The sequence below is a fragment of the Aythya marila genome, assembly GCF_965140915.1.
Source record: "Aythya marila genome assembly, chromosome: 4".
Lineage (NCBI taxonomy): Eukaryota > Metazoa > Chordata > Aves > Anseriformes > Anatidae > Aythya > Aythya marila.
In genome coordinates, this window is record NC_139045.1 from 34,188,679 (window position 1) to 34,216,450 (window position 27,772).

Here is a 27,772-nt window from a genome sequence, read left to right on the forward strand (position 1 = left end):
TTAGTCTTCCAATGCTGACACTATTGAGCTGAATTCCAGCAGGAAGGTCTTCGTTTGAACAGTATATTAAAAAAAAAAATACATATATATATATATATATACTGCTCGGTAGCCTAACACTACCCTAGCAGAAATTTTTATCTCACTTTGCCCTAACAGAGTGTTTTTCAAACTTGTATCTCAGACTGTTCATATAAGAGCACTTATTTGCTTACTGTTATCACATCTACAACGTGCCTTAGAAATAAAGGTCATTTTTGCAATTGAAAACTGAAACAGCTCTCTAAAACATTAAGTGTGAAGATACACTAATACATAGCTCCCACTGAATTCAGGGGAAATGAGGCAAAGATGGAGGCCTAGCTAATACTGATGATTTAGGAAAGTTTGCACACAAACTCAGCTAAGGCTCCCCACTCTTCCCCCTTTTTGACTAGGAATGACATTAGGTTTTACTCTGTCTTCGGATTCTTTCTAAATCTTCAGTGAATGCCCATTTCTCCAACAGAAGTTATTAATGAGGCCCCTACTAACTGTTTTACTTTACTTCTTTGACATGCACTTAAGTGCCAAAAGAACAACATTATTGTTGCAGAAAATTCCTAAGACTTCCAGAGCTGGCACAAATTATACAGTCAGCTAAGTGGGTTCATAAATGCGGATTATGCTAAGGAAAGCTTTAAAAAACAGACATTTAGTACTTAGGAAAAAAAAGCACTGTGGTTCAGGTGATCTGAACAGCTTCTACACTCTGTTATTACACAGATTATAACAGCCACTACCGTTTTCTAATGACATCCATCTCTGGTCAGACCAAAAACCCACCTAGTGCAGCATCTGAGAGGTCAACCAACACCATACACTAAGAGAAGGTGCCCAGAAACAAAAACAGGTGTTTGGTCAACGCCGACAACAAATTAGGTCCTGGATTTGGATTAGGAATTGCTCATCAGCCAACTCTGCTAGAAGAAATACTCAGCCTATTCCAGTAGGTCAAGGATGGGACTGGGAATGGCTTTATTCCCATTGTCAACATGATTTCCACTCTGCTTATCTTCTCGATGGTGAGCTTGTAAAAGACCGGTTAGTAATAACTAAGAATATCTCAGTGGAAACAGAATTTGCTGTTTTTTCTCATGAATGCAGAAATACTCCCTGGAGCATGCCAGCATTCTTCAGTGACAATTACCAGTAACTCTTCATATTCCAACAAAAAAGACAAAAGGAATCTGGTTCTTGCTTTATATTCTGTCTGGAAAAGTGCAAGGAATAACATTTCTTTAAGCATAAAACAGTAACAGCAATAAAAATAGTCACTAGAAATCTGAGCACACAGTTTCCTGCAGAGACTAGCACTAGACTAGTGAGGATGTGTTTTCCTCCTCTGACACACCAAATACAATGGCTGAGACATCACAAAACTTAGCTCACAAAACCAAAACCTCAAGGTACGGTAGAAGCTATCCGGCTCTCAACCAAAACAGCTGCACAGCAACACTAACAAGAGACAGACCTGCCCCAGTGAAAAGCTGGCCATCCAGCTGATGGAGAGCAAGTTTCTCAGGGAACAAGCAGAGGAAAACAGCTGCTATGGGTGCTAGCACAAGTGACAGGGGTATTTGAATACTGCAGTGCCCTTGTGGTAGCAGCTGTAGATGGTGCAGACTTGATGAAGGGCTGTATGACGCTTTTCAGCTAAGGATGAGAGCACTCATGTGGGGCACCCTTCCCTTCCAAATTTTGTCTGGACTTCCCCTTGGATGGACATAGCATAGTGACACCATCCCTCTGAAGTCTCCTGGGAACCCAACTTCTTCCCAGCTTCTCTCTTTCATCTTCAGCAGCCTGTTACAAAATCGCAGCAGCTGAACCCAAACAGAGTTCTCCTCTGATACAAGCCTAAATCCCAGAAGTGTGAGGCTATGCATGCACACACTGGAAACAGCTGTGGGCACACAGAAGCATCCTTCACAAAACCCCTTGTGCGGATTCTTCCTACTCCACCCTGAGGGTGGAATCCTGCCATATAAAAAGCGACAGCTCCTGATGCACATTTACAGGAAAAGTCTCAGCTTCAGAAAAAAACAATCTTCAAATCTTACATTCTTGTCAAGAGACCAAGACTTGGGCCACTGAAGGGGGAGGAATTAGGAAGCAAGTATGTAGTAGTTATCCAGTATATTCTGCACCTTCCAATAACTTGCATCTCAGATTTTAAGAGCTCTGAACTAAACCTCTCAAATTCCTATTTTATTTCAGAATAAGGATTCTTTGATCAGGCACCTCTAAATTTAATTTCTCTCAACAGAAGAATTACTAACTCCATCCAGAAGTTATTTTTAAACTATTTTGATCTTCACTTGTTTGCCTGAACTAGAATCCCCTGAGACATACTGCATTTTTATTTTGAAAGGCGTATGTGCATACCACTTGTACTTACTGATCAGTGGAAAAAAACTTCCTGTACTCCTTTTAAACATATTTAACTGCCATAAGAAAATAAAGAGATACCTATTGTTTATTCATTTTTCCAATATTTAGTTTGAAGTAGACAACTCAGTGATTCAAACCATGACACAGGAAACGAGACAGCTTTGAGTCAGTCTTGTTTATCTTTCTATCAGATTCTTGAAACAACTGAGACCTAAAACTGCAAAGATCCACTTGAAGCGTACCTCGTAACTGAGGGGTGGAAGCTCACCGAATTAAGAACACAAAAGATTTTCCTTTTCCTCTAAAAGCAGCACAGTCTGGTACTAACAAAATTTAATTCTTCTGAGTTTTAGGTGGAAAATACACTCCCGTACAACAGAGGATACAAACGGGATGGAGCATCAAAGCCACTTGCAATATTTTCTGTCAGACAGGAAGCATGATGCATTAAGTCACGTAAGTTATTCACACCTCAAGAATCCTCACAATATTTCTGGTAAGCTGCTGCTTTACAAGGGAAATAAGGAAAGCACTAGTCTGAAAACAGCTCAGATAAGGAAATGCAGGCACTTCCTATACAGTCAGTTCATTTCTCACAAATTTAAGAATATTGGGCCTACTACTTTCTACGTATCAGGAAGTTCACTATGCTCACATATCAACAGGTGAAACTTCTTGTAATTTACCCAGTTCTAGAAATAAATTCTTTAGCTACTAAAACAGCTTTAAAAAAAATAAAATCATCCTCAACTGTTGGCTAAAATGGAGCCATTTAAGCTCTTGAAATGCCCTGTTTAATTATCACATTCTCTTGATGGTGGCAAGCCAGTCTTCATGTAGAAAATGCGGTTTTGACAGAGATGAATAGCTGAGTCTAGACCACTTCTTGAGCCCAGTTTTCAGAACAAACATTAATCCCATTTGGTTTCCTGACAGTGAAAGAATCTGGTTCCTCAACTTATTTAGATGCCAGTGCTTTCTTCTGCAAGCACAAGGAGGACCAACATGCTAACCACCAGGGTTCTAACAAGTCGTAACTCCTCCTTGCATTTCCTCTGGTTCGGTTTGGCTTTTAACATCTGTTGAACAGTGGCACTGCTTCACCAGCAGCAGCAGAAGACGACCCAATTTCAAACCTGTCAAACAGGGCTCTCTAGAGGGGAGAGACAACTGTGGAAAACCGAAACACGTTAGGAGGCTTACCACACACAGCTACGTCCACCACTCACTGCATACCACATCAACATTATCAGCAGAGGATTTTGCTGGGGTCAGGAGGCTCACAGAAATTAGGGCTTTCCCCACTTCCAGACTTTTGAATTGAGTTCTGTGTATATAACTGTGTGTGTGAAACAGAGTTTGGGACACTTGCCAGAAGGCTGTCTAAGGAGCTGAGGAATATAAGCAAAGTAGAATGATTTCCCTCTATTTTTCTTGCTCAAATTTCGAGACACTTTGTACGTTGTATTCCATGTTAAGATGACTTCTACCGACACCACAAATCACAGATTACAGAACATCCTCAAGGAACACTTGATTTGCAAGAACTGAACATTAACTGGCCAACAAATAAGAGTTACAAACAAGTGAAATTTGATAAGATGTTTTCTACTTTTTTTTTTTTTTTAACCCAGGTACATCAAACTGACACAAGTAGGAAAGAATGTTTATTTGCACCAAATGGGTTACCTCTGTTTTTAAGACTCTCATCCTATCCAGGCAGCTACACATCCCACACCAGTGGCCAAACCCCTCTCAACCTGCTTTAAATGAAGTACCTTGAAAGCTGTAGTTCTCTGCCTTCAGAAATTTCCCATGATATCAAAGATGCAGAATACTTTATAGAATGGTGTCAGAGTGCTGCTTTAGTGATTCATTTGTATACTTGGTAGGATCAACTATCATAATAGATATTTAGGTGACTATACTACTAGATCTTAAGTTAAATTACATTAGCACAATACTACATTAAGGATGTCTATTAATGTGGGCACTCAAGACAAAAAAAAAAAAAAAAATTATCACCAAACCACGACATAGATACTACACACAGACACACAATATACGTTTCCAACAAGTACAAAAGTCAAAATTGCCATCAAATTTTGAAAGGCCAAATCCACAGCGCTGATAACTAGCGCTGTCACCGCAAAAGCGTAACTCCTGTGATTCCTGAACACTCTTAAAATTTTAACAAAGATGTGTTTCCAGGAGCTTCTCGGCAGGTGAGGAACACATGCACGTGTTACGTGTGGCTTTCTGTAGGCGATGCAGCGCTCCGCCACTCAGCTCGGTAACACAGCGCTGGGACTGAACCGGGCTTCTCCTTCCCCCAGCCTTCCCCTCCCGGCTCAGCTCGGGCCATACACCGCCGAAGACCCCAGCCAGGCCCCAAATGGCTGTGAGGGGGCCGGCAGGTGGGCAGCAGAAGCCAGGCAGCCCCCTGCTCGCCGCCTGAAAGCCGAGGCAGCAGCAGCAGCGAGCCGCTGCTCAGGCGCTGTTCAGCCTCAGGGCGACAGCGGCGACACGGCGCGACCCCCAGCCCAGCCCAGCCCAGCCCTCCCCTCCCCACTCACTTTTGGTGGCGGCGATCAGGTTTTTGCCATCCTTCAGCAACTCCTTGATGAACTTATTGGTCTTCTCCAGCTCGGCCTCGTGGGCTCGCACCCGCTCCCTGAACCAGGGGCTGTCCAGGTAGCAGTCGCTGAACTCCAGCGGCTGCAGCCCCATGGCTGCGGGGCCGGCCCGGCCTCGGCTCCCCTCACAACCCCGCTCCGGCAGCTGCGAGCCCCGCGGCCACAAAGAGCGGGCGGCTCCGGCGGCTCCCCCCGCGCAGGGCTGGGCGCGGGCAGCGACGAGGCGGCCTCCCCGCTGCCAGGGGCGGCGCTGAGGGAAGCGAGGGGAGAGGAGAGAAGGGGAGAGGAGAGGAGAGAGGGAGGAGAGGGGGCGGCCCGCTCCCCGCCGGCCCAGCCCACAGGGCGGCCGCCTGCCACGACGCCCTCTCGGGCAGAGGGGTGCTGCTGTCAGGGAGTGCAACTCCTGCAGCCAGAGGCTGAGGCGATCACCTCACTTTCCCGAGTGCTGGACTGTTCCCTTGTCTGAAACGACCGCAGGTAGTGCCGAGAGAAGACCCTGCACACCCAGCCTTTCAAGCAAGTGTCCCCACTGCTACACCGCCTCGCCTGCTGCGACTGTTTTCCAAACTTAGCTGAGAAGCCACTATGCCACGCAGAGCTGTGTTTAAAAGGAGAATTAAAATCAACCTTAAAAAATAACAAACACTTCTTATCTCTGTTTACATTATTGGAGCAGCATTTCAAGAGCAAATATAGTTTCCATGAATAGTTTATTTACTCTGTCCTGCGCTCGTCTTCAGGATGAAATTTAGAATAATATTTGTCACGCTTGTTTATGGTTACTGCAGTTCTCCTATTATTCCACTGAAATGTTGTAAAGTAATCAGGTTGCATACATTGCATGAAGTTACTTGAATTCAAGTTTTAAAAACTTGTTTATTTTTATTATTTATATTTACTAATATTTTATTTTTAACTTCACGTTTAAAGCAAGGAAGCAAATTCACTATTCCGGCAAAATTCTGCACTGTTGATCCAGTGTTGTTATGCAGACAACACTCTGGATTCCTAGCACCTACAGAAAATGATTAAATGTGTTTTTCTAAAGCCTGACCCACCAATTCAAAACACTTTCTGATCCTGAAATGACAGAATTGTGGTTAAAAAAGAGAAAGGGAGAAGACCTGAGGAGAAATAATAAACCATTAAATTAAATGGGAAAAAAAAAAAAAAAAAAAAAAAGAAGTTTAATGAGCAATTAAAGGAGCTGCACTTTCTTTGCTAATTAAGGCTAAAAGTGTTTTTATATCAGCAGTCTTCTTTTCTGCCACTCTCTAATTAAGGTCATCAAATTTTACAGCCTTGTTGTAGCCTCATTTAAATACTAACACAGCATGACTACATGAAGTTCTGGCAACCTCCTGTCCTTATGCCATTATTCATCTATGCTGTGGCTATTTACCCTTGATAATCATTGCAAGTGTGGTTTCATGAAACACCCTCTTCAAGTTATTTTATACAATAGACATACACTATCAAGGCATTTGTTTTGTTCTTCCTTACCTTTCTTATGCTCTTGAATGATCACTTCAAAATGCTGATTTTCATGAAAGACACTGTTATTTTGTTCTCCTGTGGCTGGTTCTGTCTCTAATCTGTATGCTATAGAGAGATGAGTTAGCAATTAGTAATATTAACTTGCAGTTTTATTGATGTTTTGTTACAGAGCATTGATATCAGCTTCTACCATTTGAAACATGCAGCTGTGTTGAGTTGTTGAAAACACCAATGAAAACAGTGGCAGCAACTACATCATTCCAAGGTGTTGCAGTTTTGTCTCCTAAGCACTTTTACCTCAGGAGGAAAGCCCTATTCTGGGCTAGAGTTTACACGGTTTCATTCCAACTCCCACCTTGCATTATATTAGTAGCCTTACGCATATGCAAGGTACTACTATGCTGCATATTCCTCTCATACATCAGGTTTGCAAATAGAAATGGACTAATGTCTGACCACCCATGATGCAGACCAACATTATTTAATCTACTGTCAACTGAACTAGTCTGAATGTTATTACAGCAATCGCATACATGACTGCTAAGATGGGCATTCTCTTCAGGCATTCCTTTGTAACACAAACTCTACCCAACAAATTATCTTAGTATGCAGCTGTATGCAAACATTATATTCTGTGGCCTTTTTTTATTTTTCTCTGAGGTGTTCCATCAAGATGTACAAAGTGAGTATGAAATTAAAAAAAAACCCTCTCCAGCCCTTGAACTCAATTGACTCATACAAACTGCAAGGATTTGACATTGACAGTTTTTAGTAATCTTCTCCCACAAATGTAACAGTGTGAAATATCAATTTAAATTGTGTCAAATTAGCACACAGTAATACTTGATTTATGCTTAAAAATAAGTACTATAAAATATTTATGCTATGTATCTGGTACTTTCTCTGGTCTAAAAACAGAGCTGAAGAGGTTTAGAAAATGATGGAGCTACCAGGCTCCTGGCCCATCACAGTATTCAGGACAGTCCAACTCCTGTTACACCTCACTGTCCATAGGTGATAATCACCTGTACTATGCCCTCATGTTCCCACTATGTCCCACAGATGTTAATGGTTGTCTTTCTCCCCATGTTACCCTCCTGTAGCTGGAAAGCATAATTAAGCTAAATTTAGAGAAGCTTGTTCCCCATCTGTAACTAATTTAAAGTTCATTGCTTTATTTTCAAAATTGAAGGGCTACGTCTGTTTATACCAGTTGATTTAATAAGACACTATATCCTGACTTATAGCTCAGTTTAGATAAGAAATATTTGATACACTCTGATGATATTTGTATGTCCTCTTAGAATTCATTCAGCCCAACTGCTTTACCAGTTCTTTTGTGCTTTCTGGCAATGTTTTTCCTACATGGAAACTGCTTGTGGCATCATTCAACTAGTTGTCCTCTGCTGTCCTTTGGGTCACTTCACTCAAAATGTTTGCAGGCTTACCTCCTACTTACAGTAGTCTAGGATAGTAATCATTTGCCATGGATTTAACCATGATTTACCATGTTTTTAACTACCACTGTTTCTTTTAGACTAACTTTCCTCTCCATATGTACTACTTTCACCTCGCTCAAAATGCTGGTCAGGCATTTTTAAATTGTACTAATTTGTTTCTCAAAAGTGAAGGCATCTACAATATCCAGAACTGTAAAACGCTGGGAGAGCTGCATTTTCCCTTTAGAGAAGGGAAGCAATGATAAACAGCTTCGTGTTCCAATGTTTCATGATTAATAGAGTGCCATAGCCTGTTCTTGTCCCAGAAAGTGGTAAGACCAAATGAACGCTGCCTTTTGGAAAAAAAAATATCACTCCAGGGCCTTGCATGTGGTTGATCCAAGGAGGAGGCAGCCTGCCACATTACACAGTGGAAGTCAAGTGATGCCATAGGCATTGAAGACAGCAAGATAAGGCACTGAGGAGTGGGAGCAAAGGTCTGAATTTTGCTCCTCTGTTAATATAGAGCAGAGTCAAAGGCCTAAGACAACTTGGACTTGTTTATGACTTAAAAATAGGTGGTATGAATTTTTCTCCTCTAATGTCATTCTCCAGACTTATCAATAACGTAATTAAAATTAAATATTACAAACACCATAACTGCAGTTCAATTATGGGTGGTGCCTGCACAGCACATGGTTCTTACACTGCATGCTATAAACATTTAAGGTAGTAGGCTCTTACATGTAGAGCAGGTCTGAGTAATGTTGAATAGCAAGGGACTGGATTTAACAGTGCTGTAGGCCACTTCTAGCCCTGTGTTCCTATGACTTGAATTTCCAGTTTTAAACATTGGATGTGGATGGCAAAATAACCTGGACAATATATATGCGCATATATATGCACATGCACGTTTTTATATGGCAGAGGGACAAGCAGAGTTATTTGTAGATTCATGCTTGGCACGCCCCGCCAATAAGTAGTCAAAATCCACATGAAGAAGCAGTGAGGAAATTTTAAGGAATGGTTTCTGATCAAAATGTTTTGAAGTTTCACCTAAAAAGGAATAAGCTAAATTTACATTAAAAAAGCAGACTTTGTTTTAGCTTTCTCAAGCCTTTTGCTTATTAATAGTTACAAATTTTTGCCTAGCCTCCTTGTCAGCTTACAAAGCGTTAGTTTTTCTGTAATGCCAGTTTCTAGTGCTCTGATTTTTTCTTGGATTCTTAAAGATGTTCTGTCTATCAGCTGTTCCTTGAGGTAAATAAAAGATAAAGCGAACGCCTAATGCCTAAACTTTAAATAGTAAGGAGAAGCCTGAAAAAAAAAAAGGGGGGGGGAGGAGTTTTTTTTTCCTCATAAATTAAACAGAAATAAAAATGAAGCAGAGGGATTTCTCAACCTCGTGAGGCAGAAGAGTTGCTCAATCCTGCGGCGTGTAACTGGGTTTTGCGGTCGCGGCGCAGCCCGCCTCCCTCCTTCCTCCAGCGGGCCTGAGGCGAGCGGGGCGTGGACCCGCCCGCCGCCATCTTAGGGGGCGGCCACCTGGGCGGGGCGCCGGCACGTCCCGGCACCGCCTGCCGCTGGGCCCTAAGATGGCGGCGGTCCGCGGCGTGCCTGGGGGCTGTGGGGAAGCGGCGGCTGGCGCCCAGCAGGTGATGGCCCCGGGAGCGCCCGGCCCGGCTGCAGGGTACGGGCATCTCCCTTCCCCGCTGCCCCCTGCTCGCTTGGGTGGGGGTCTTGAGGCTTGCTTCGCCAGCCCGGTGCTGGTGAGGCCTGCCCGCCCTGTCCTTGCTGCCCTCCGGGCCCCCAGAGCCGTGTGGCAGGCGGGTTTGCGTGTTGCTGTGTAAGTTGGTGGTGGTTGCTTCTTAAGTGGCCTGGGCTTTTTTATTTTATTTCATTTTTTTTAATTAAACAAGCTGTTAGGGTGATGCTGTCTTCCTTGCGGCTCCTCTTTATGTAACGTTCGCTCTCTTCAGCTCTAGGATATATCTGAAAATCCCGAAGGCACTGTTAGGCCCTTGTACGTAGGTAAGCATTGCAAATTTGGTAACTGTTAACGCTTAAAACGTGTGTACTGATGCTGTTAACTGACGCTTTCTTGAGGGGAAGAAACAGTCATGGTGGTACCTCGTGTAAAGTAAAAAGTTCTCTATCTGGAAGCCCTTAGTTTATGGGGATGCTGTTACTGAAGTGGAAGAGCCTTAACCTGCAAATGTTATGGTCGATTATGAGATCTCTGAATGTGTGAGTTTCTGGTGTGTAAAACTACTTAAAGATATGCTAAAGTACACATTACAAAAATTAGTTCTTGAAAAGCAAAGAAATACAAGCTGTTTGTAGGATCTAGTACAATACAAGTATGTTTCATACCTAAGTTTTGAATAGTGTACACTATCTTTACATCTTTACACCCCTGATGTTTTCATAAACTTTAAAGATAAGAATGTTTCTGAATGCTTAGGATTTGGGGAAGAGTTCTAAATACCTGTAAATTCTGAATATGTTGCTTTGTCTACCAGTTCTGTGCATAACCTTTTTGGCCTACAGAACATGTAATTTGTTGATTTTAGGAAGGGCTAGTACTTCCATCCTTCAGAATGCCCAACTCCAATGCTAAACTTCGTCGGAGCCCCAGAGGTGGTCAGGAAGCCGGCAGGCGGGAGTTGGTTTCCCGATCTCTGCAGAGTGCCGAGCATTGCCTGGAGGACCAGGATTACGGAACTGCATATGCTCACTATCTCCTGGTACTGAATCTAGCCCCTGAGTTAAAGACCAGTGTCAAAGTAAGTGCTGTTTGGTTTTCTCTTGAGACTATGTAACATGTTCTGTGCCTGTGACTTTTTGTTTGTAACTGATCTTGCTACTCAGTCTTCTAAAAGAAGAAAAATAGTAACAGATAGCAATTTATTAAATGAGTTGTATTTTTCTGTGGGAAGAAAATCACACTTCCAGTGCAGTATGCATTAACGAAGTTCAATAAAGATAATCCCTTGTTGTTATTATTGGCTTGTAGTACAGCACAGCATGCAGTAGTATACATCCTGGCTCTTAGTATAATGTTGCTGGGTGATGATATTCAGTGTGGATATTTGAGAGCTTACTTTAGCTCCTTCAAATGGTAAGTGATGTCCCAAGTAACTTGGGAAAATACTGAGCAATTGCATGGTGCTGCTTTAGTGAAAGAAGTGTGTTCAGGTGCATGTCAGGATGTTTCTGGTAACTATAGCCAACTCAATGGTCTGTGTTTTATTTTCTAGGAAACATTTCAGTTTACTCTCTTTAAATGGGCGGAAGAACTAGATTCTCTAGCACGGATTCAAGATCTCTTTAACTGCTATGAACAGGCTCTCGAACTGTATCCGAATGATGAAGTGATATGTAATAGTATGGGAGAACATCTTTTCAGGTTTGTAGTGATCTATATTCAGCTGTTGTAAAGCTTACTTCAGTGTTATACGTTAATGAAATTAATTTCACATAATTTAACACATAAATGTGCTTAAAAGAAATAAATACAAGCACATGTTTAATTTCATATAGTTCATGCTGTTGAATTTTGTGTTTGTTAGCTTAGAAAGTTAAGTACCCGATACTAATATATGTTAATAGTCACAGCCAGTTATATGTATAAAAGAGCACTTCTGCTGAATTAAAAGCTTAATGTAATAGTACTACTGCCTTCAAGTGTATTTTTAACCATTTATTAAGTTGCTAAACAGAAATAAGACCATAATTGTTCAGAGTTACTGTGTTTACTGTAATTGTGGTTAACTTAAAATTTTTGAAGTTCATCTTCCATTGTATTGTTAGTATGCAAACGCAGTAATTGTTAGGGACCTGACTAGACTTTAGTCCTTCTTGAGGTCACATCTGACAGATCTTTCAAGTGAGGAAGCTGGTAATGTGTACTATAATGTGTAGAGCTGTTTTTTTTCTTAAATGGTTTGAGCTTATACTGTTGTTTAATACCTAAATGCATTCTTCTACTGCTTTCTACAAAACTTGAAATACATGGTGTTTTGCTGTTCCTCTGAATTTTAAGGTCTTCTGAAACTGGAACTTAAGACAGAAATCATAGGTCAAAGCAGCTTTGGTTAGGTATACAATTTTGACTGGTTGCTTATTTGAAGGAGCAACTTATACAACATTGCTAACAAAACGTATGCTTTGATGCATTTCATACATCTTATTTTTCAGTGCATCTTATTTAAGAGTATGCTACAGTTATCTTTTAAAAAAATTGTTTCAGTTTCACAGTGTATTTTTGAGATTGCCACTTACTGGAAGCATAGGCAAATCAAAATTTATTTTTACAGTATGTGCAAGTTAGATATGGTGGGACAATTTTAGATTTTTGTATCATTCTATTATGATTTGAAAATCCATGAGACTGCAGATTTGCTGCTGTCATGTGGTTACAGTAAGCTACACCTTCTCATTTGTGTTTAAAAAAAAAAAAGCAATACTAGATAAAGACTGCAATTTTTTGATTAACTTTGCATTTCCAAATGATCTGATGTAGAGCTGTAAATACTTCTTTATATCAGTGTTTTTAAAGAGATCTTTCTAACTAGTGTGAGATATTTCCGTTGTCCTAAGGTCTTTTTATAGACTTGTACATATGTACAGATAATTGGCAACTGAATATCTTCCTATTTGTTATTTTTTTACTATTAGAATGGGCTTTAGAGATGAAGCAGCTGGATATTTTCACAAAGCAGTGAAGCTTAACCCAGACTTTGCTGATGCAAAGGAGAATTTTTACCGTGTTGCAAACTGGCTTGTGGAACGTTGGCACTTCATCATGCTCAATGATGCCAAGAGGAATCTTACTTATCTAAAAGCAATAGAGAATGCTGTCCGCTCAGGGTGCAAGTCTGTCCTTGATATTGGTACAGGAACAGGAATATTGAGGTATGTCATAAGTACGTGTTTAATGTGAAATTAATGGAAACATCTGTCTAAATTGTGTGCTTCTGAAAAAGACTTTCATGCTTTGTTGAGACGAAGCTTAACAAACAAAACTAAGCTTTCAGAAGTCATTGAGTCTTGAGGTTATTGTCTAACTGTATTTTTGGAACCAATTTTTGAATCAATTTGATTTATTGGGAGGGCCTTGTTTCCTTTTAATGCTAAGAATTGCTGTATATATTGGAGAATTCATGTTGGATTTGGAATTTTAGTGTCAAGTATTCTGTCCTAAAATACTGAGTATAGTACTTATTTGGCAGAAGTTGCTTAATGAAAATGCTGTACTGTAAAGAATGGGCTTAGCAGTATACTCCCTAGCTATGCTATTGTTTTTGGTAGCATATCAACAGAGTAACAATTAGTGTGGCATCAGTGTTTACAGAAGAAACTAGCTCACTTAATGAAAAACGTTTATCCCTTTGAATATGAATCAGCAGTGTAAATTGAACTTCAAAAGACTCACTATCTTTCCATACTTGACAAGATTTAAATCGGGGGAAAAAGCTCTGATTCTTTTTTTTCAGTATGTTTGCAAAAAAGGCAGGAGCATCTTCTGTCTACGCCTGTGAATTATCAAAAACCATGTATGAACTTGCCTGTGATGTGGTGGCAGCAAATAATATGGAAAGAGAGATCAAGCTTCTGCATTTGAAGTCACTTGATATAGAAATTCCAAAGCACATACCTGAAAGGTAAGTTATTGTGCTCTGTTGTGGTATTCTGAATTTTGCTCCCAATTCAAGAAAATGTACTGTGATCTAAACAGGAAATAACTTTGTCAGTGGTACGTAATCATAGCAAATGTGAGGAAGCTTTTATGTTTTCTTTATAGAGCAGTGCAGAAATGATAATGTTTTTGAGAACACATGAATTTCTATGGTAAATCAATGATCTCACAAGCTAAGGAGTTTAATGGTTTGGTGGTAGCTTTGGGGCATATGCAATTACACTGCAGCAATAAGAAAAAATAAGTTAGGTTACTACACAGTGAAAGTAATCATTTGACACACTTGTGACTTGTTTTCTGCAGCTGGTGAATAGGATGGAGGTATGTGATAGGACCTACAAAGGAAGGCTGTTACTGGGATGTACCACACCCCTGTAGCTCCCTGTTAACTCCTGCATTTGTCAGAGAGAGCAGAAATGCAGTGTGTCAGTCTCTTGCTTTGAAGGAGTGAGGGAAAAACTTCCTCTCCCTTCTAGTCACTACAGAAAGTGATGCTGTGTTTTTGAAGTGAAGAAAATGCCATGTGATGTGTGCAGGTTTCTGATGTTTTAAATGTGGAGTGTTGGTGGTGGGTGGGCTAACTGAATGTCAGCACCCTGCGATGGGGTAGATCCAAAGGGCATTGAGAGTAGCTTTAGGTGCTGGAGTAAAACTCATTGGAAGAGTGCAACCTGTCCTGAGAGAATAAGTTTCTGTGTTTGTGTTGAGTGTTATTTTTGTGTACGTATGTCTTCCCACCTGTCTTGTATAGCAGAGATCTATGTGCTTTGGAAAACGAAACAGTTGATTTTCTTCAGTGTTAAATAATGTATTCTAAAGCAAAATAAGAGCTGTAGGCTCCCCAGAGCAGTGGTCACAGCACTGAGCCTAGCACAGTTCAAAAAGTGTTTGGACAGTGCTCTCAGACATACGTTTTGATTTTTGGGTGGTCTTGTATGGACCCAGTAATTGGTTTTGGTGATCCTTGTGGTTTCTTTACGTGATTTTAAGCGGTCAGTTTAGAATGTCTTCTGACAAATTAAAACTTGATCCAGCAGTACGCTGATCATTATATATGATTCAGGCTGCTTACGATATTCTCCTCCTTTTTGCTCACTATCCCATTCAAAAAGAGTTCTTCAGGAAGATCTGCAAATTTTTAGCAGGTGGAAATCCTAGGGGATTTTTGTTTTTGGCATATGCAAGACACTGGTTTATTGTTTCAGCTCACCATTATTAGGGGTGCAGATTAAACATACAGGAAGGAAATGGTTTGTTTCACTTCCCATTACTAACATTCAATATTGTATCTGTGGTGGTAGTACAGCCTCTACAATGCAAAATAATAAAGCTGCAATGGGTAAGCATGCTAGTTAAGCCTTGTCTAGTTGTCAGCTGTGTTGTGTTAACTGCCTATATGCATCCTCTTTAGTGTATGTGATAAGTTACGGGTGTGGCCTGTCAGGAGTAATTCGTTACTCTTCTGGAAATGTTTTATGTCATTCACTTTTTAGTTTAAATCCAGAGGATATTTAGGACTTTTGCATTCATTACTCTGTATAGTAATTTTATTGCACTTTGAATAGAAATGCTAAAAATCTATAACACGTGCACACATGGATATATACTCTTGCACAAGGTGAAGACAAAATAAACATTCTGCAGCATCACTGTCTGTGTCTCAGACTGAAACACCTTTTTTGGGTTAGATTCTTATGTCTAATATCTATTTACTCTTATCTCTTCTTTTTTTTTTTTTATAAACACTGACCAAGAAACTTTATGGTAAATTCTTGCTTGATATGTCTATCTCTTACCTGCATTTTGATTAATTTGTTGAAAGAATTTAGTTGCCCATTGGTATTGAGATCACAGAACACTTGCAGAAGTTGTGCTTTGATCTCAAATTGGAGTGGCCATTCATTTTTTCTTTAAAAAAAATGACTGTGAACAGATAACCATAATATGTGTATTTCATGGTTTCTTTTTCTCCTGTTTAGAGTTTCCTTAGTGGTTACAGAAACTGTTGATGCTGGCTTATTTGGAGAAGGGATTGTGGAGAGCTTGATACATGCTTGGGAACATCTACTTTTACAGCCAAAGGTAGGTGATGTAGGTACATGACAATGTGATTTCTATTTCTGTTCACATTCAGTATATATTCACAAATGCATTTGTGTGCGCATTCACACGTACGAATGAGGAACAACTGTTTTGTGAATATTTCATACCTGCTGATAATTCTAGAGATTAGTGTTCTAGGGTTTGTTTTTATGAACTTGACTGAAAAGTGAGAGCTGCATACTTCTGTGAGCTGCTGTTCTGAGTAGACAGGTACTTGAATGCATGTTTGCCTGGTGCAGCCTTTCAAGAGCAGCATACAGAGATCGCTCTTGATCACTGTTCATTTTTTTCCTCCTCATAAGTAACATCAAAGGGGTTGGTATGTATATGCAAAAAGGTACAAATTCCCTGCAGCTCTGCAACCTAGTCATTTTATTTTTTGAGATGTCAGCTAGCTAGCAGGAACTCATGCTAGGTTAAGCAAAAAAGTGCTAAATTACGATAGGAATTCTTCTCATCATAACACTAGGGAAGAGTTCCTCATCATATAAATATGCCATATGCTCTTTATTTTTGCTAATTTTTATCTTTCTTGGAACACTGAACAAATCTCTTCATATTTTGTCTTTTAGCTGGTGTATGTTAACCCATACAAAGTTCTGTCATATTACTTTAACTTTTGTTAGGCCTTATGAAATACAAGGATTTCTTGTTGTTGTTTGTTTGGATGCTGCCTTGATTCCAAATAATAAGAATTTAATAAGTCTTGCCTGGCTGGAAATCTACGTATTCTGTTGAACTGAAACTGATGACCTCTAGTGTTAAGTGCTGGAATGATGCATGTAAAAAAAAAAAAGGCACTCAGATATTTCAGTATACTCTAATAGAACACAATTTAAAACATAATTCAGAGTTACATGGGGAAGTACACTGAAAAGTAAAGATGATGGTGTGGATGTATTAAAATACACATGTAAGAAACAAGCTTAATGCTTGTCTGAATGAAAAAGACTGGAGATTTTACCCAGTCACTGAACTTCCTGATGTTTTGACTGTAATCCTGGTGTAAACTAGGCTTGGTTGTAATGATATAAATAGGTCTTATTGCGTGTTATTCAAGTTACAGGCTAAAAATCAAGATGGCAGTACTGAAGACTGTGGCCGAGTTATTCCTTCAAGTGCAACAATATTTGGGATGGCAGTGGAATGCAAAGAGATACGTAGACATCACAGGTATGTCTAAAATCTGGCACAGCTTGGACCCATATTTTCTTACCTGGAGAAAGGCCTCATGATTTACTGAAGACTTTCCATTTACTGTTCTCCTTACATTTTGAACAGCTGTTTGTCTCATTGTGGTTTGTTTCCACTCTTCTCAATGCTTCTCTAGGCTCCTTTTTTTTTTTTTTCCTCCTTCCTGTTTGGATTTTCTGGATCACTTAATTAGAAACTCTTAACTTTCAGTAATGCTGAAATATATGCCTTTACCACATCCTAAAGAAACATAATTCCTTAGTAGTAAAACTATTTCTCAGTTTCTATATTGAAGATTATTGGATTAACAGTTGGCCTTTATCCTTATTGTACCTTCCTTATAATCTGCTCTATACCTCACTGCTGGATCTAATGCTTTCAGAAGGTGTGGACAGGATCTTGTAAAGGCATGGTGTTAATAACCCCACCTAGCCTTATCCTTCTGAGTATGTGGCTTTCCTAATGCTGAACTAACATACTGTCACGTTTCTTTGTAGGAACCAGTTCTGGCTGTGTATCAATTATTTTTTGTAGTTATTCTTGTTTTTCTAATCTAAAACAATATTACTGTATGGAGACTCTCTGTAAGAGGTTTTGACTTGATGCAATTTGTTTAGTATTACTCTTATTATTACTCTTAGACAAAAAAAAAAAAACACATTGACTTATACAGCTGTTTTCCTGTATTGAAACAGGAGAACAGCTAGGCCACATCAGTGACTTTTTTCCAATGCAGTACACCTGGACAGTAGCCAGAAAGGGGCAGAAGTTCCCATAGCAGATGGCCATAGAAGAACCTTCTTGTAAATGGTGAATAACTAATTACTCCTAAAATGTCTTTTGCATTGAAAGATAATGACTATTTCTCCCAAAATATAAATGGGATGAAACATAATCTACTGTAGCTTTGGACTGTGTAATTAAGAGTCCATTCTAATAGTGTAGTTTAAGGTCAAGTGGTCAGCAGAGCTGAAATGACTTCTACAGATTAATTATATGCTGAGAAGATGAGTCACTTCTAAATTTTCTGCCTTCTAGGTTAAGATCCCTTTTTTACTCCAATAGCTATAGTGGTCTTAAGTCAATACCCCTAACAAGTGCTGTTGAGCTTTATGTAAAGCACTTAACCTTGTCTCAAATTTAAGCTATCCAGATCTCTTTGGATCCTTCTGATGTACGTTTCCACTTTTCCCCAGGTGCCTTCATGGTCTGCCTCAGAACTGTGTTTTTTAGAATGTTCTTTTTGAGCAAGATGCCTGATGAAATACTGTTGTGAAAGCATCTTTCCTCATTCTTCTTATATCACCTAGTACAGTATTTCTTATTCTTGTAATACCATTAATACAGCTTCTCTTAGAGCTTGTCCTCATGACTTAATTTTCTTCCCTGAGTGGTTCTAAGTAGTTATAGAGCACAGAGGTCTATGAATACTTGAGATTTTTTTCTGAAGTATGCTCAAGACTATATTTAATCTAGTAAGCAAACACTGTCTCTTGCTCAGATGTGAAATCAGCTTTTGCTTTTAATTGTTGATAATCTCGCAGATGAGTTGTCTGTTTCTGGCACTGATATTTGCCTTGTACTCTATTGCTCACTAATTCTGTTTTAGTGATGTTTTAAGTTACGCTGCATTTCTTGTGTTCTGATTACTTTTAGGATTTCCTCCTAGAATATGCTGAAATTCTAGACATATAGTACCAGCTTTCTTTTAATTCTGTTTTCGCTGCATTTAAGCCAACTTCACAAAAAGTTTCTTACTGGGTTACCTCTTACTGTAGCTTTATTACTTTAAAATTATCATTAAAACATTATTTCTTCAGTGTAGCTGATGCTGGTTGTACCCATTACTTGTTTTCTAGAATCACTGTAAGATCTAAGTCTACTGATGTATTTTTTCTGATTAGCCTTCTTTTTCTCTTGAAATTATTTCTCTCTTTAAAGCAATTGTTTCAGATTGATGTGAAATACATTTACTTCCAGAAGAACAAATGAACTGATAAACTTCTGAGAAGACTCAAGTTTTGCTTGAAGTTTGAAGATGTATTTAAATTTCCCACAAGACTGTTAAGAAGCCAGTGTACTGCATATTGTTTTTTCAAGTTTGAATTAGCTGTCTTCCAGGAGTCATAACATATAACAGTAAATCAATATTCTAGGGGAATGTTAAGTTCTTGTTTTATTCTTCTGCTCTGCCTTTAAAAACACATAGCCTGCCTTGGAAGGATTTATTTGTCAAATTATATCAAATTTCATTCTTCCCCCACCCCAGAGTGGAAACACAAGAAGTCGCTGGTGTACTTTTGCCAAATTCAGTGCAGTTCTTCAGTCCAACATATGCTTTTGCTGGTTCAGAGGAAACTGTTGAACCTTACACCACTGAGAAGCTCAGTCGAATTCCTGGAGGCTACAAACCTCTTACAGAACCCTTCCAAGTAATGACAGTGGATTTCAACAATTTGCAGGTAATGATTTTTTTTTTTTTTTTTACATCTTTTAAAGCTAACCTATTTATAAATCGGTATTTGTCTCATTGTGGTAACAATATGATTCATCGGATGACAGTCTTCCTTCTTTTGAAGGCGGTGAATTCTTTTGATGTAGTTTAGTTCCCTAAACCAGCTCACCTTTGGATCAAGCAGCCATCAGCATCAGTGTAGAAAAGGGGAGGAAAAACGCAGTAGACCTGTCCTACATGGTTTATGTAATCACGGAGCTGACTTCGTTAATTCCTCTAAGGTTAGAGTCATCAAAGAAATCTTCAAGACAAAAGAAGATTTTTTTTTTTTTTTTTTTTTTTTACATCTTGTACCAAAATGTCTCTAAATGTTTGGGTCAATGTAAATGGTAGAGGATGTAAAGAAGTTACCATATCCCATTTAATCAGTTTGATTCTGCCCTTTAGAACCCTATGGGCTGTATCTTATGGTATTTCTGTAATACAATTTTGTAAAAACACAGTAGGCTTTTTATGTGCATTTTGCTTAGAATATCTTTGCGTACACCAAATAGGCCTGAAATGTAAGGTAAAGACCTCAGCTGCTCACAGCTGAGCATGCTAAAAAATAAATCTGATCTCTGGTGAGTGTGCTTCTTGCTCATTGACCCATGGTAAAGAGTTTGCATTGAAGTGGTGAGTCAGAGCTTAAAATAGGTTGTTATATAAATGAAATTATTCTTGGCTACTGCTTGGCCAGGAATTGCAGTGTTCTGAATCAATAGCTCTTCCTAGTTGGCTTCTCTGACATCCTGAAGTTAAAAATGAAATAAGACAGGGCTCTTCAGAATACTACTGGGAGCAATCTCTGTGACCTGATGTTGCTTCTGCTTCTAGCATCAATAAGAAACCGTTACATCTGAGAGATGACTCTTCTTAAGCCTGTCTGCAGGTAGACTTGTAAAGATAAAAGAACTCTGTAAACCATAGTTCATAATTCCCCTACTGAAATTTCTTGTTACCCTAAATGAAGTCATGCTGTTCTGAAATGGTAAAGATGTAAGTAGAGGTGTAGGGAAGAAGTGCAATTAAGTTATTTGGAATAATTAGCTACTATTTGCTTTTACTTTTGTCACTGGGCAAGTATGGCCATTTCAACAGCACTCAGTTACTTTCCAGTGTTATTTTTCTCTGTAGTGGCCACTCCTGATGTTTAACAGTGGCTTTAAAAAAAAAAAAAAGCAAGCAAACCTGTTGTACTCATACGGGATTTTTTTTAAAAGTGCACTGTGCTTAGCAGCAGTAGCAGAATTACCAACTAAAGATGGAAGTTTAGATCTAAACTCAGTTAGCACTAGTAAGGTAAATTCAAAGATACGTTTTATAAACTTAGCTTTTAAACAACAGGAGGGAATGTTACACTTATTCTGCTTGTATTAACTACTATTTGAGAGAGCTGAGATAAAGACTTAACTCAGTTTGAGAAATACTGTTGCACTGTGTTTTATAGGATGCTTCAAAGATACCAGTAAAGATCAGAGAAGTAATTATAACAAGTCAAAATAATAAAAAGGCAGCTGACTTGTGCCAATTACTTTATTACTGCTGTTCTTAACAGCACCAGCTTGGTTCCTCCCAGGCAGAGGAATGAGTTGTGGCTATAATTGCAGGCTGAAGACATTTTCACCTAGCCCAGGTATTGTTTGCTGGCAGCAGATCAGTGCCACTGGGAGTGGAAGTGATTGTTTACCTTAACAGCTGGTAATTGCAGCTGATTGTTCATTTCAGGCCCTAAAGGAACTGAGCTATTGCCAACAAAGCACTTTTTTTTTTTTTTTTTTTTTTTCAAGAAGTGAGATCTCATCCTGAACTTCATTAGTGTCCTGTAACTCTGACGTGTGCATTGTTCAGCCATCTCCCAGTTGTGAGATGAGAGGTAAACCAACTCCTGGAGAATACAGGCCAAGAATAAAAAAGGAAGAGTAGAAAAAGCAGCATATGAGAGCTAGTCACGTTCTTGGAGTGGAACTTTTTCTATTGCTTTGTGTTTTTTCCTAAGATTGTAATTTAGAGAGCACAAGTGTTGACACGAGCAATTCAGGAAGCCAATAAATTCTTACGCTGCGATGTTACTAAGCATAATGGTTGTGACTAAGAGGATCTTTGGTCCATTGTGATCGATAGCCTGTTACTGTGCCAGAACTGTCTTAGGACATCAGCGCTGGGCTTTGTGTTTGGCAGTGTTGATTGTAGGAGGTAGTTACTGGGGAAAAGAAAGTATACATGAAAGATGACTTAATTCCTGTTATATATTTAAAACTATTTAGGAAGTATTGGAGAATTGAGAACCTGGTCCCTTTATGGAAGATCCTAGTACTTTCCAATAGTAAAACTGTGTAAACCCAAGCTTTTTACACAAAGGCAATAGCTTAGATAGTGGAAAGCAAAGCATCCTCAAAGATGCTTAACTTGTTTTTTTTGTAATGATAATGCTGAACTGCTGAGTGAACTCAGTGCTTACATACAGTATTTCTGGAACTGATTAAATTTAAATGCAGGTTTTAAGTGAAGTATGTGTCTAAGCATTGGCTGGAGTCCAGTGTAAGAGACACACCCTTATTTCTCATAAGGCAAGCTTTGCCAACCAAACTCTTTTCTTGCAGTTCCCAGCTTCTAAATACATACATTCTTAGATGTGGGTGTGTGTACATTAATGGCTAACGAATGCAAGTAGGCTGTGTGCCAATAACTCTGCTTTCCTGTGCAAAGAGAACCCTAATGAGTACTGATACTGAAAAATTGGTATTGTAGCAGCTTGTTAACTCGGGGTTTCTGTTGGGTGCCCTCATGGGTTGGTACAGCAATTTGAGCAACTTAGTAATGACTGCAGCGAAACCGTTTTTGATTCATGGAAAGGAACTTTCTCACACTTCTTCCTCTTTCTGTTCTGGTCAGGAGCTGAAGAGCCTTGCAGGTAGGAAGCCATGGAAGCTCAGCCAGCCAGTGACTGAAGGAGGAATGCTAGATGCTGTTGTGGTGTGGTTTGTCCTACAGCTTGATGACGAGCATGCTCTATCTACGAGTCCCAGTGAGGAAACTTGTTGGGAACAGGCAGTCTATCCTGTGCAGGGCCTCTCTGGTAAGTCCTGTAGGTTTTCTTGTTGCAGTACATTAACTTGTCTTCATTTTGTTCTTGAGCTAAGCACTTTATCTCAGGGCCTAGGAAATAGCAGTAATTAGATTAGAAGGTCAATGACAAGTAGCTGTGAGGTGGTTCCTGACCAAGTTTCAGAACTGCAGTGTGCAGCCACTGCAGCAGGTCTTGCCTGTGGGACTGTGGTGAAGTAGATCAGGGGCCAGGTCTGAGAGAACAAACACATTTTTCTTTTTTTCTATGCTGAATCAAATGTTTTTTGAAGCAATTCCAAAAAGTAAGGTTGCTGACTGGCTTTATATAGTCTGGATGTGACATACGAAAGGGAGGTGAGGTAGTAATTGCTACCTGTTTGTGCTACAAAAAGACAACTGAACACCCCTCACATTCATTTTGGATGTAACTCCATTGGACCCAGCTGTTCTGCGGGGTCCTGTGCTAGTGTCATTTGCAGCAGCCTCTATTCTCTGTCCACCTGTTTTTCATTCACTTCTAGGTTTTGATAGACAGTAGAGGCAGCTGTGTCATAGACTAGTTCAGTTGAAATTACAGGAGGAGGAGAATATTTTAGCCTGTGTTGCTGTTGAAAGAAATACTTGTCAAACTGTAGCTATTTTGTTTTGGAATTCTGGTCTGTATCAGAACTTCTCCTTTCTTAAAACAAACACAGTATCCAAAGGCAGTCTTGAATTGTGCTCTGAAATGCTCCGGTTTATTTTATATTTTATTTCACATGTAGTCTCACCTTTTCTAAACCATAGCTATTGTTCTTAATATAAATACAAATTCAGGTTTGTCTACAGGAAGTATTAAAATGTAAATATTAATATTTAACACCTTAAAGCCAAAGTACTTTCTTCTGGCTTTGTTTAGCTCTGCTGTTGACAGAACATTTACAGTAATACCTATAATACCTGTTTATCACGGAAAGGATTGTTTTGAGATTTGTCTTATGTTGAAGGCAAATGTTAACAGCAAAGCGAATTTCAGTTAGTGGGCTACTGAGGTTAGGAGGAAACCCTCCTCAGAAGGCTGCTGGTTCCAGCCTACAGGATGTTGTGTACCTGAGCTGCTTTGTGCTGTATCTCTCCAAAGACTAAGAAATGCAACTAGAATAATTCTTTTGTATACAGTAGTAACAACTAATAAAAAAGATAATGCTTTGCTTCTTTATGTTTTTTAGAGTGCTGTATGGCTGCTCCAGTGATAATGTTTGCTGTAAAGTAATTGACATGACTTTTTGTGCTGTTTTGCCAAGATTATTCTGTGAAGGCTGGGGACACAGTGATGATGGAAGTTTGCTGCCAAGATTGCTACTTGAAGATCCAGAAGATTTCTTTTTCAACTTCAGAGTGTGGGATGGACTGCAGTGACGGAGATGACATGCTGAGTTTGGGCAATGAGGCTGAATTATGTAATGCTCTGGCTAGTCTTCAGACAACTAGCAAACAGGATGGTGAAGGCCAAGTATGCGTGTTGGAATCTACGGAAATAGCTCTGCTGAACAATGCACCGTACCACAGATGCTTTAAAGCTGCCATGGGCAAGGTTCTGTCATCCTTAAATCCAAGTAAGGACTTGCAGTCCATGGATGTTGATGGACACGGCAGTGGGGTGAACCTCCAAGAAGATCAAAACAAGAGCTCCATAGATGTGGTTCCTGATCCTTTGTACATATTAGATGTATCTGAAGGCTTCTCCATCCTCCCGATCATAGCTGGCAAACTGGGACCAGTTAAAGCCTACAGTTCTGTTGAGAAAGAACAGCATCAGGCAGTCCTTAATATAATTTCAGAAGCTAATCATTTCCCCAAGGAAACATTAGAATTTTGGCTTAGCCATTTAGAAGATGAAAATGTGGTACTACAGAGACCCAAATCAGACAAACTGTGGAGTATTATTATTTTGGATGTTATAGAGACATCTGGCTTAATCCAGCAGGAGGTGATGGAAAAGGCTGCAATATCCAGGTACAGTATAAATGGACAAAAGTATTTTCAGGAATCTGTAACTATCTGAAAACTTCCAAAAGTGCTCCTTCTAACTACAAAGTTACTATGATGCTGCTTCTGTAGAGTCAGAAAAGCTTGTTTTCTGAACAGACTGAATTCACTTTGAAGACACTGGCAAATTTACTCCTGGTGTCTGACAGTTGTATACATAGATCTTCACACTTGTTAAAGATACCACTTTAATAGACTGCTTTATTTTTTGTATGGAAGAACGTGATTTGGGCTAGGTGTGTCGTGTCGCTAAATAAATGACGTAGCTTTTAGCTCAAGGTTTAAAAAAAACACACCCAGATCCATGTGTATGTCTTGGTGTTGTTGACAGAAACTGGTACTGCTGAAAGACAAACTCATAGGGTTAGAACAGCCAGGGAGGCATCAACAGAGCTAGCCATAATCTTCAGGAAGGGGTGGGAAGGACTGCAGAACAAGAGAAATGACGTGTGTGTGTGTAGTGATGAAATGGGTTTGTTTCCCCCTTGTGGCACTAGGGAATCTTCATCTCCATTCATAGTGACTGCAGGATATTTCAGAGGATTTATGTTTGTGACTTTCCAACTTTTGGATAAATCTTTGGATGATTTGAAAGACTATTGCTGTTAAAAAAAAAAAAAAAAAATACTCTTGACTTTTCATGCCAACCAATTTGAATCTGTATTACAAGTAGCCAAGGAGGAAAACACATATGGTGTACTACTTAGCTGCCAAATTCTTATGCAGAGGTGCCTGCTAGAAGAAAAGGAGCCCTAAAATAGTCTGTACTGAATTGGAGATGTTTGATACGATGAATGAAAGCATCTGTCATGTTGCTGTTCTCAGAAATACGGTGCTCTGTAGCAATGTAGCAAGAAACCAGCCTCAGATGTTTTTTTTTAGTGGGGGGGGAAGACTGTCTCTTGTACTGTTAACTTCAGTAAAAAACACTCCAAGTTGACTTAAATGCTAACCAGACTTTGTTTCCCTGGGTGTATGCCCCTGAACCTGTGCCCCAGCAGTAAGTACTTGCTGACTTAAAGGCTTATTAAGCAGTTCTGCCAGTCCTTCAGAATTAGGTGCTGGTGCTATGAATAACTCCAGCCACCTTCATCTTGAGATATCACTGTTTCTAATACTGTCACTGAGGAAAGACTGCTTAGTCCTGTAGTTCAATATTATGTGACAAGTTTTCTTTCTTTGGTGTAGTACAGCTGTCAGGTCAGATGGATCAAACTCAAATGTTCATGAGTGCTTGACTTTAGTGGAGGAGCTGGTGTCTCTTTATTAAATGTAGGTAATGTTCTTTCCTTCCTGTTGAATGGTATGCTTTAGAAATGTCATCTCTTTCATTTTACAGATGTTTACTTCACAGCGGAGGGAAGATATTCCCACAGTATGTGTTGGTATATGGGATGCTTGTAGAATCACAGTCTCTATTACTGGAGAGCGCTGTTCAAGGAACAGAACCAACTCTTGGGTTTAATATAGCCCCTTTTATCAACCAGTTCAAGGTATGAAGTTGGTGGATGTCTTCCAAGCACAGTTCCAAAGTTTGCAGGCAGCTGTCTGGCTGTTTAATTTCAGTGTAAAATGCAAGAGAACTAAGAGCTGAAACTTCTTTGTTCTGCTTTGATATAAAGAGACACTTCTGTGACCATGCAGCGACTTTGGGATAAAGGAAGACAGGAAGCACTTGGTCTAGACCTAGTGTGGGAGAAGCTTTGACCAGTCAAAGACATAGTGTGACTATACAGAGCAGTGACTGTGACTTGAGAAGTGATTAGAAGGGTGCATTTTGGCTGTTTCTTACTGGTATTACAATAATTACTAGAAACTTTTGCATTATAATTTAGTGAACTTTTCACTTTTTAATGGCTTTTAATATCTAAAGTTGTGGTATGTACCCCTAGGTGCCTGTTCGTGTGTATTTAGATCTCTCTACGTTACCATGTGTACCTTTGAGTAAACCAGCGGAACTATTAAGGCTAGATCTCATGAATCCTTTGTTGAACAGCTCCAGCAGAGAAGTGAAGGTGAGTTGTGTGTATGTGTACATGAAAGTGTGTGTATATATAGAAGTACACTCAACGACCAATCTGCAGAACTTCTCATTTATTGCTCACCTTGGCTGAAAATTTCAATACAGAACTCACTTATCTGCGGATGTCTCTGAAGTGTATTGAAATGGTTTGAAACTGGTGTAACTGAGTAATATTCAAAAATTTTTTTTTAGGTACAAATTTGCAAGTCTGGCCAAGTCACTGCAATTCCCTTCTGGTATCATCTTCATCTGGATGAAGAGCACAGTTTGAATACATCTGATGAGTTCTCACACTGGAAGCAAGCTGCAGTTGTTCTTGATGAGCCCATCCAAGTACAGGTTGGAGATGAACTTGTGCTTGAAGTTCAGCACCATAAAAGCAATATTAGCATTACAGTGAAACAATGAAGAATGCCATGTGTAAACTGACTTTGGGTTAATTATACATACATCTACTGTTCATAACATCACTGCTAATTTATATTAAAGTCGAAAATCTATTTACTGATCAAAAGGCTATTGTGTTGCTTTAATAGAGTTGGAAGACTTCGGGGGCTTACTGATGGACTGAAACTTGCTCTGCAGGGATAAATTACAAAGTGTTGAGGGAAGGAATTGTCTATGCTGCATTTAAAAAAAACTGACTGTTAGCTATTAGAGTAGCTGTAGCAGGTGGACAGGCATCTATCACTGCCACATCATCTGTAGTGTAAGAAAAAGCATCTGAGATGCATATACCAGAAATAAACAACTGTGCCTGCAGAAGCTAGAGTCCTTGATTCCTGAGACCTTGGTTCTACTTCTGAGTAGTCAAAGCATCCTATTTGAGCGTACTGAGATCCTACCCTTGTAGAATGGACTGTTGTATGTTCCAGCTGCAGTATCACAATTTAGTGTTACACATAAACAACTGTAAAAAGTCATAATGGAGTAATGTAGAATAAGTTACATAGTAAATGTTATTTAGAGTCCTCCAGAGACTCATTTCTGGCAATATAATGGGCCTAAACTTTTTATCTCTGAGAAGCTGATAGAAATTATTACATCAGTCACCACAGCACTTGTGTACTACTCTTGCAGCACTGCATTTCACTACACTGCAGGTAATGGGTTCCTTCTCTTAAACTTCTATTCAGATGGAGGACTTAAAGGCAT

The 27,772-nt window shown here is 39.5% G+C and overlaps 2 protein-coding genes across 7 annotated transcripts in view; one reads left to right on the forward strand and one right to left on the reverse strand.

Annotated features, from left to right (window-relative positions):
• The window catches only part of ARHGAP10 (Rho GTPase activating protein 10), a 149,795-nt gene extending 144,435 nt beyond the window's left edge, over positions 1–5,360 (reverse strand). Inside the window, exon 1 of the mRNA XM_082759449.1 lies at positions 5,010–5,360. Coding sequence (XP_082615575.1) covers positions 5,010–5,163 — 154 coding nt within the window. The 5' untranslated portion in view covers positions 5,164–5,360. The remainder of the gene's footprint in view (positions 1–5,009) is intronic.
• Positions 5,361–9,568: 4,208 nt separating this feature from the next.
• PRMT9 (protein arginine methyltransferase 9) lies at positions 9,569–27,148 on the forward strand. 6 transcript variants are annotated; one of them, XM_082759955.1, is made up of 14 exons: positions 9,569–9,660; positions 9,985–10,036; positions 10,579–10,791; positions 11,266–11,414; positions 12,686–12,922; positions 13,504–13,671; positions 15,686–15,788; positions 16,870–16,982; positions 19,273–19,465; positions 22,393–22,576; positions 23,850–24,561; positions 25,934–26,087; positions 26,487–26,609; positions 26,810–27,147. In XM_082759955.1, the coding sequence occupies exons 3-14, from the start codon at positions 10,606–10,608 to the stop codon at positions 27,023–27,025; spliced, it is 2,538 nt and encodes an 845-aa protein (XP_082616081.1). In that variant the 5' UTR covers positions 9,569–9,660; positions 9,985–10,036; positions 10,579–10,605; the 3' UTR covers positions 27,026–27,147. The 6 variants fall into 6 exon arrangements, 5 of the variants coding, with proteins under 5 accessions (XP_082616081.1, XP_082616082.1, XP_082616084.1 ...); XM_082759956.1 differs by having other exon boundaries at positions 9,585–9,851; XM_082759954.1 differs by having other exon boundaries at positions 9,592–9,695.
• Positions 27,149–27,772: the final 624 nt, after the last annotated feature.

What these genes read in the sequence shown, in the direction of transcription:
- PRMT9 (XM_082759955.1), top strand. Translation starts at nt 10,606, where the DNA reads ATGCCCAACTCCAATGCTAAACTTCGTCGGAGCCCCAGAGGTGGTCAG. An exon ending in CCAAAGCACATACCTGAAAG is followed by an intron (nt 13,672 to 15,685) that starts GTAAGTTATTGT and finishes TCTCCTGTTTAG; the next exon opens with AGTTTCCTTAGTGGTTACAG. An exon ending in TGGATTTCAACAATTTGCAG is followed by an intron (nt 19,466 to 22,392) that starts GTAATGATTTTT and finishes TGTTCTGGTCAG; the next exon opens with GAGCTGAAGAGCCTTGCAGG.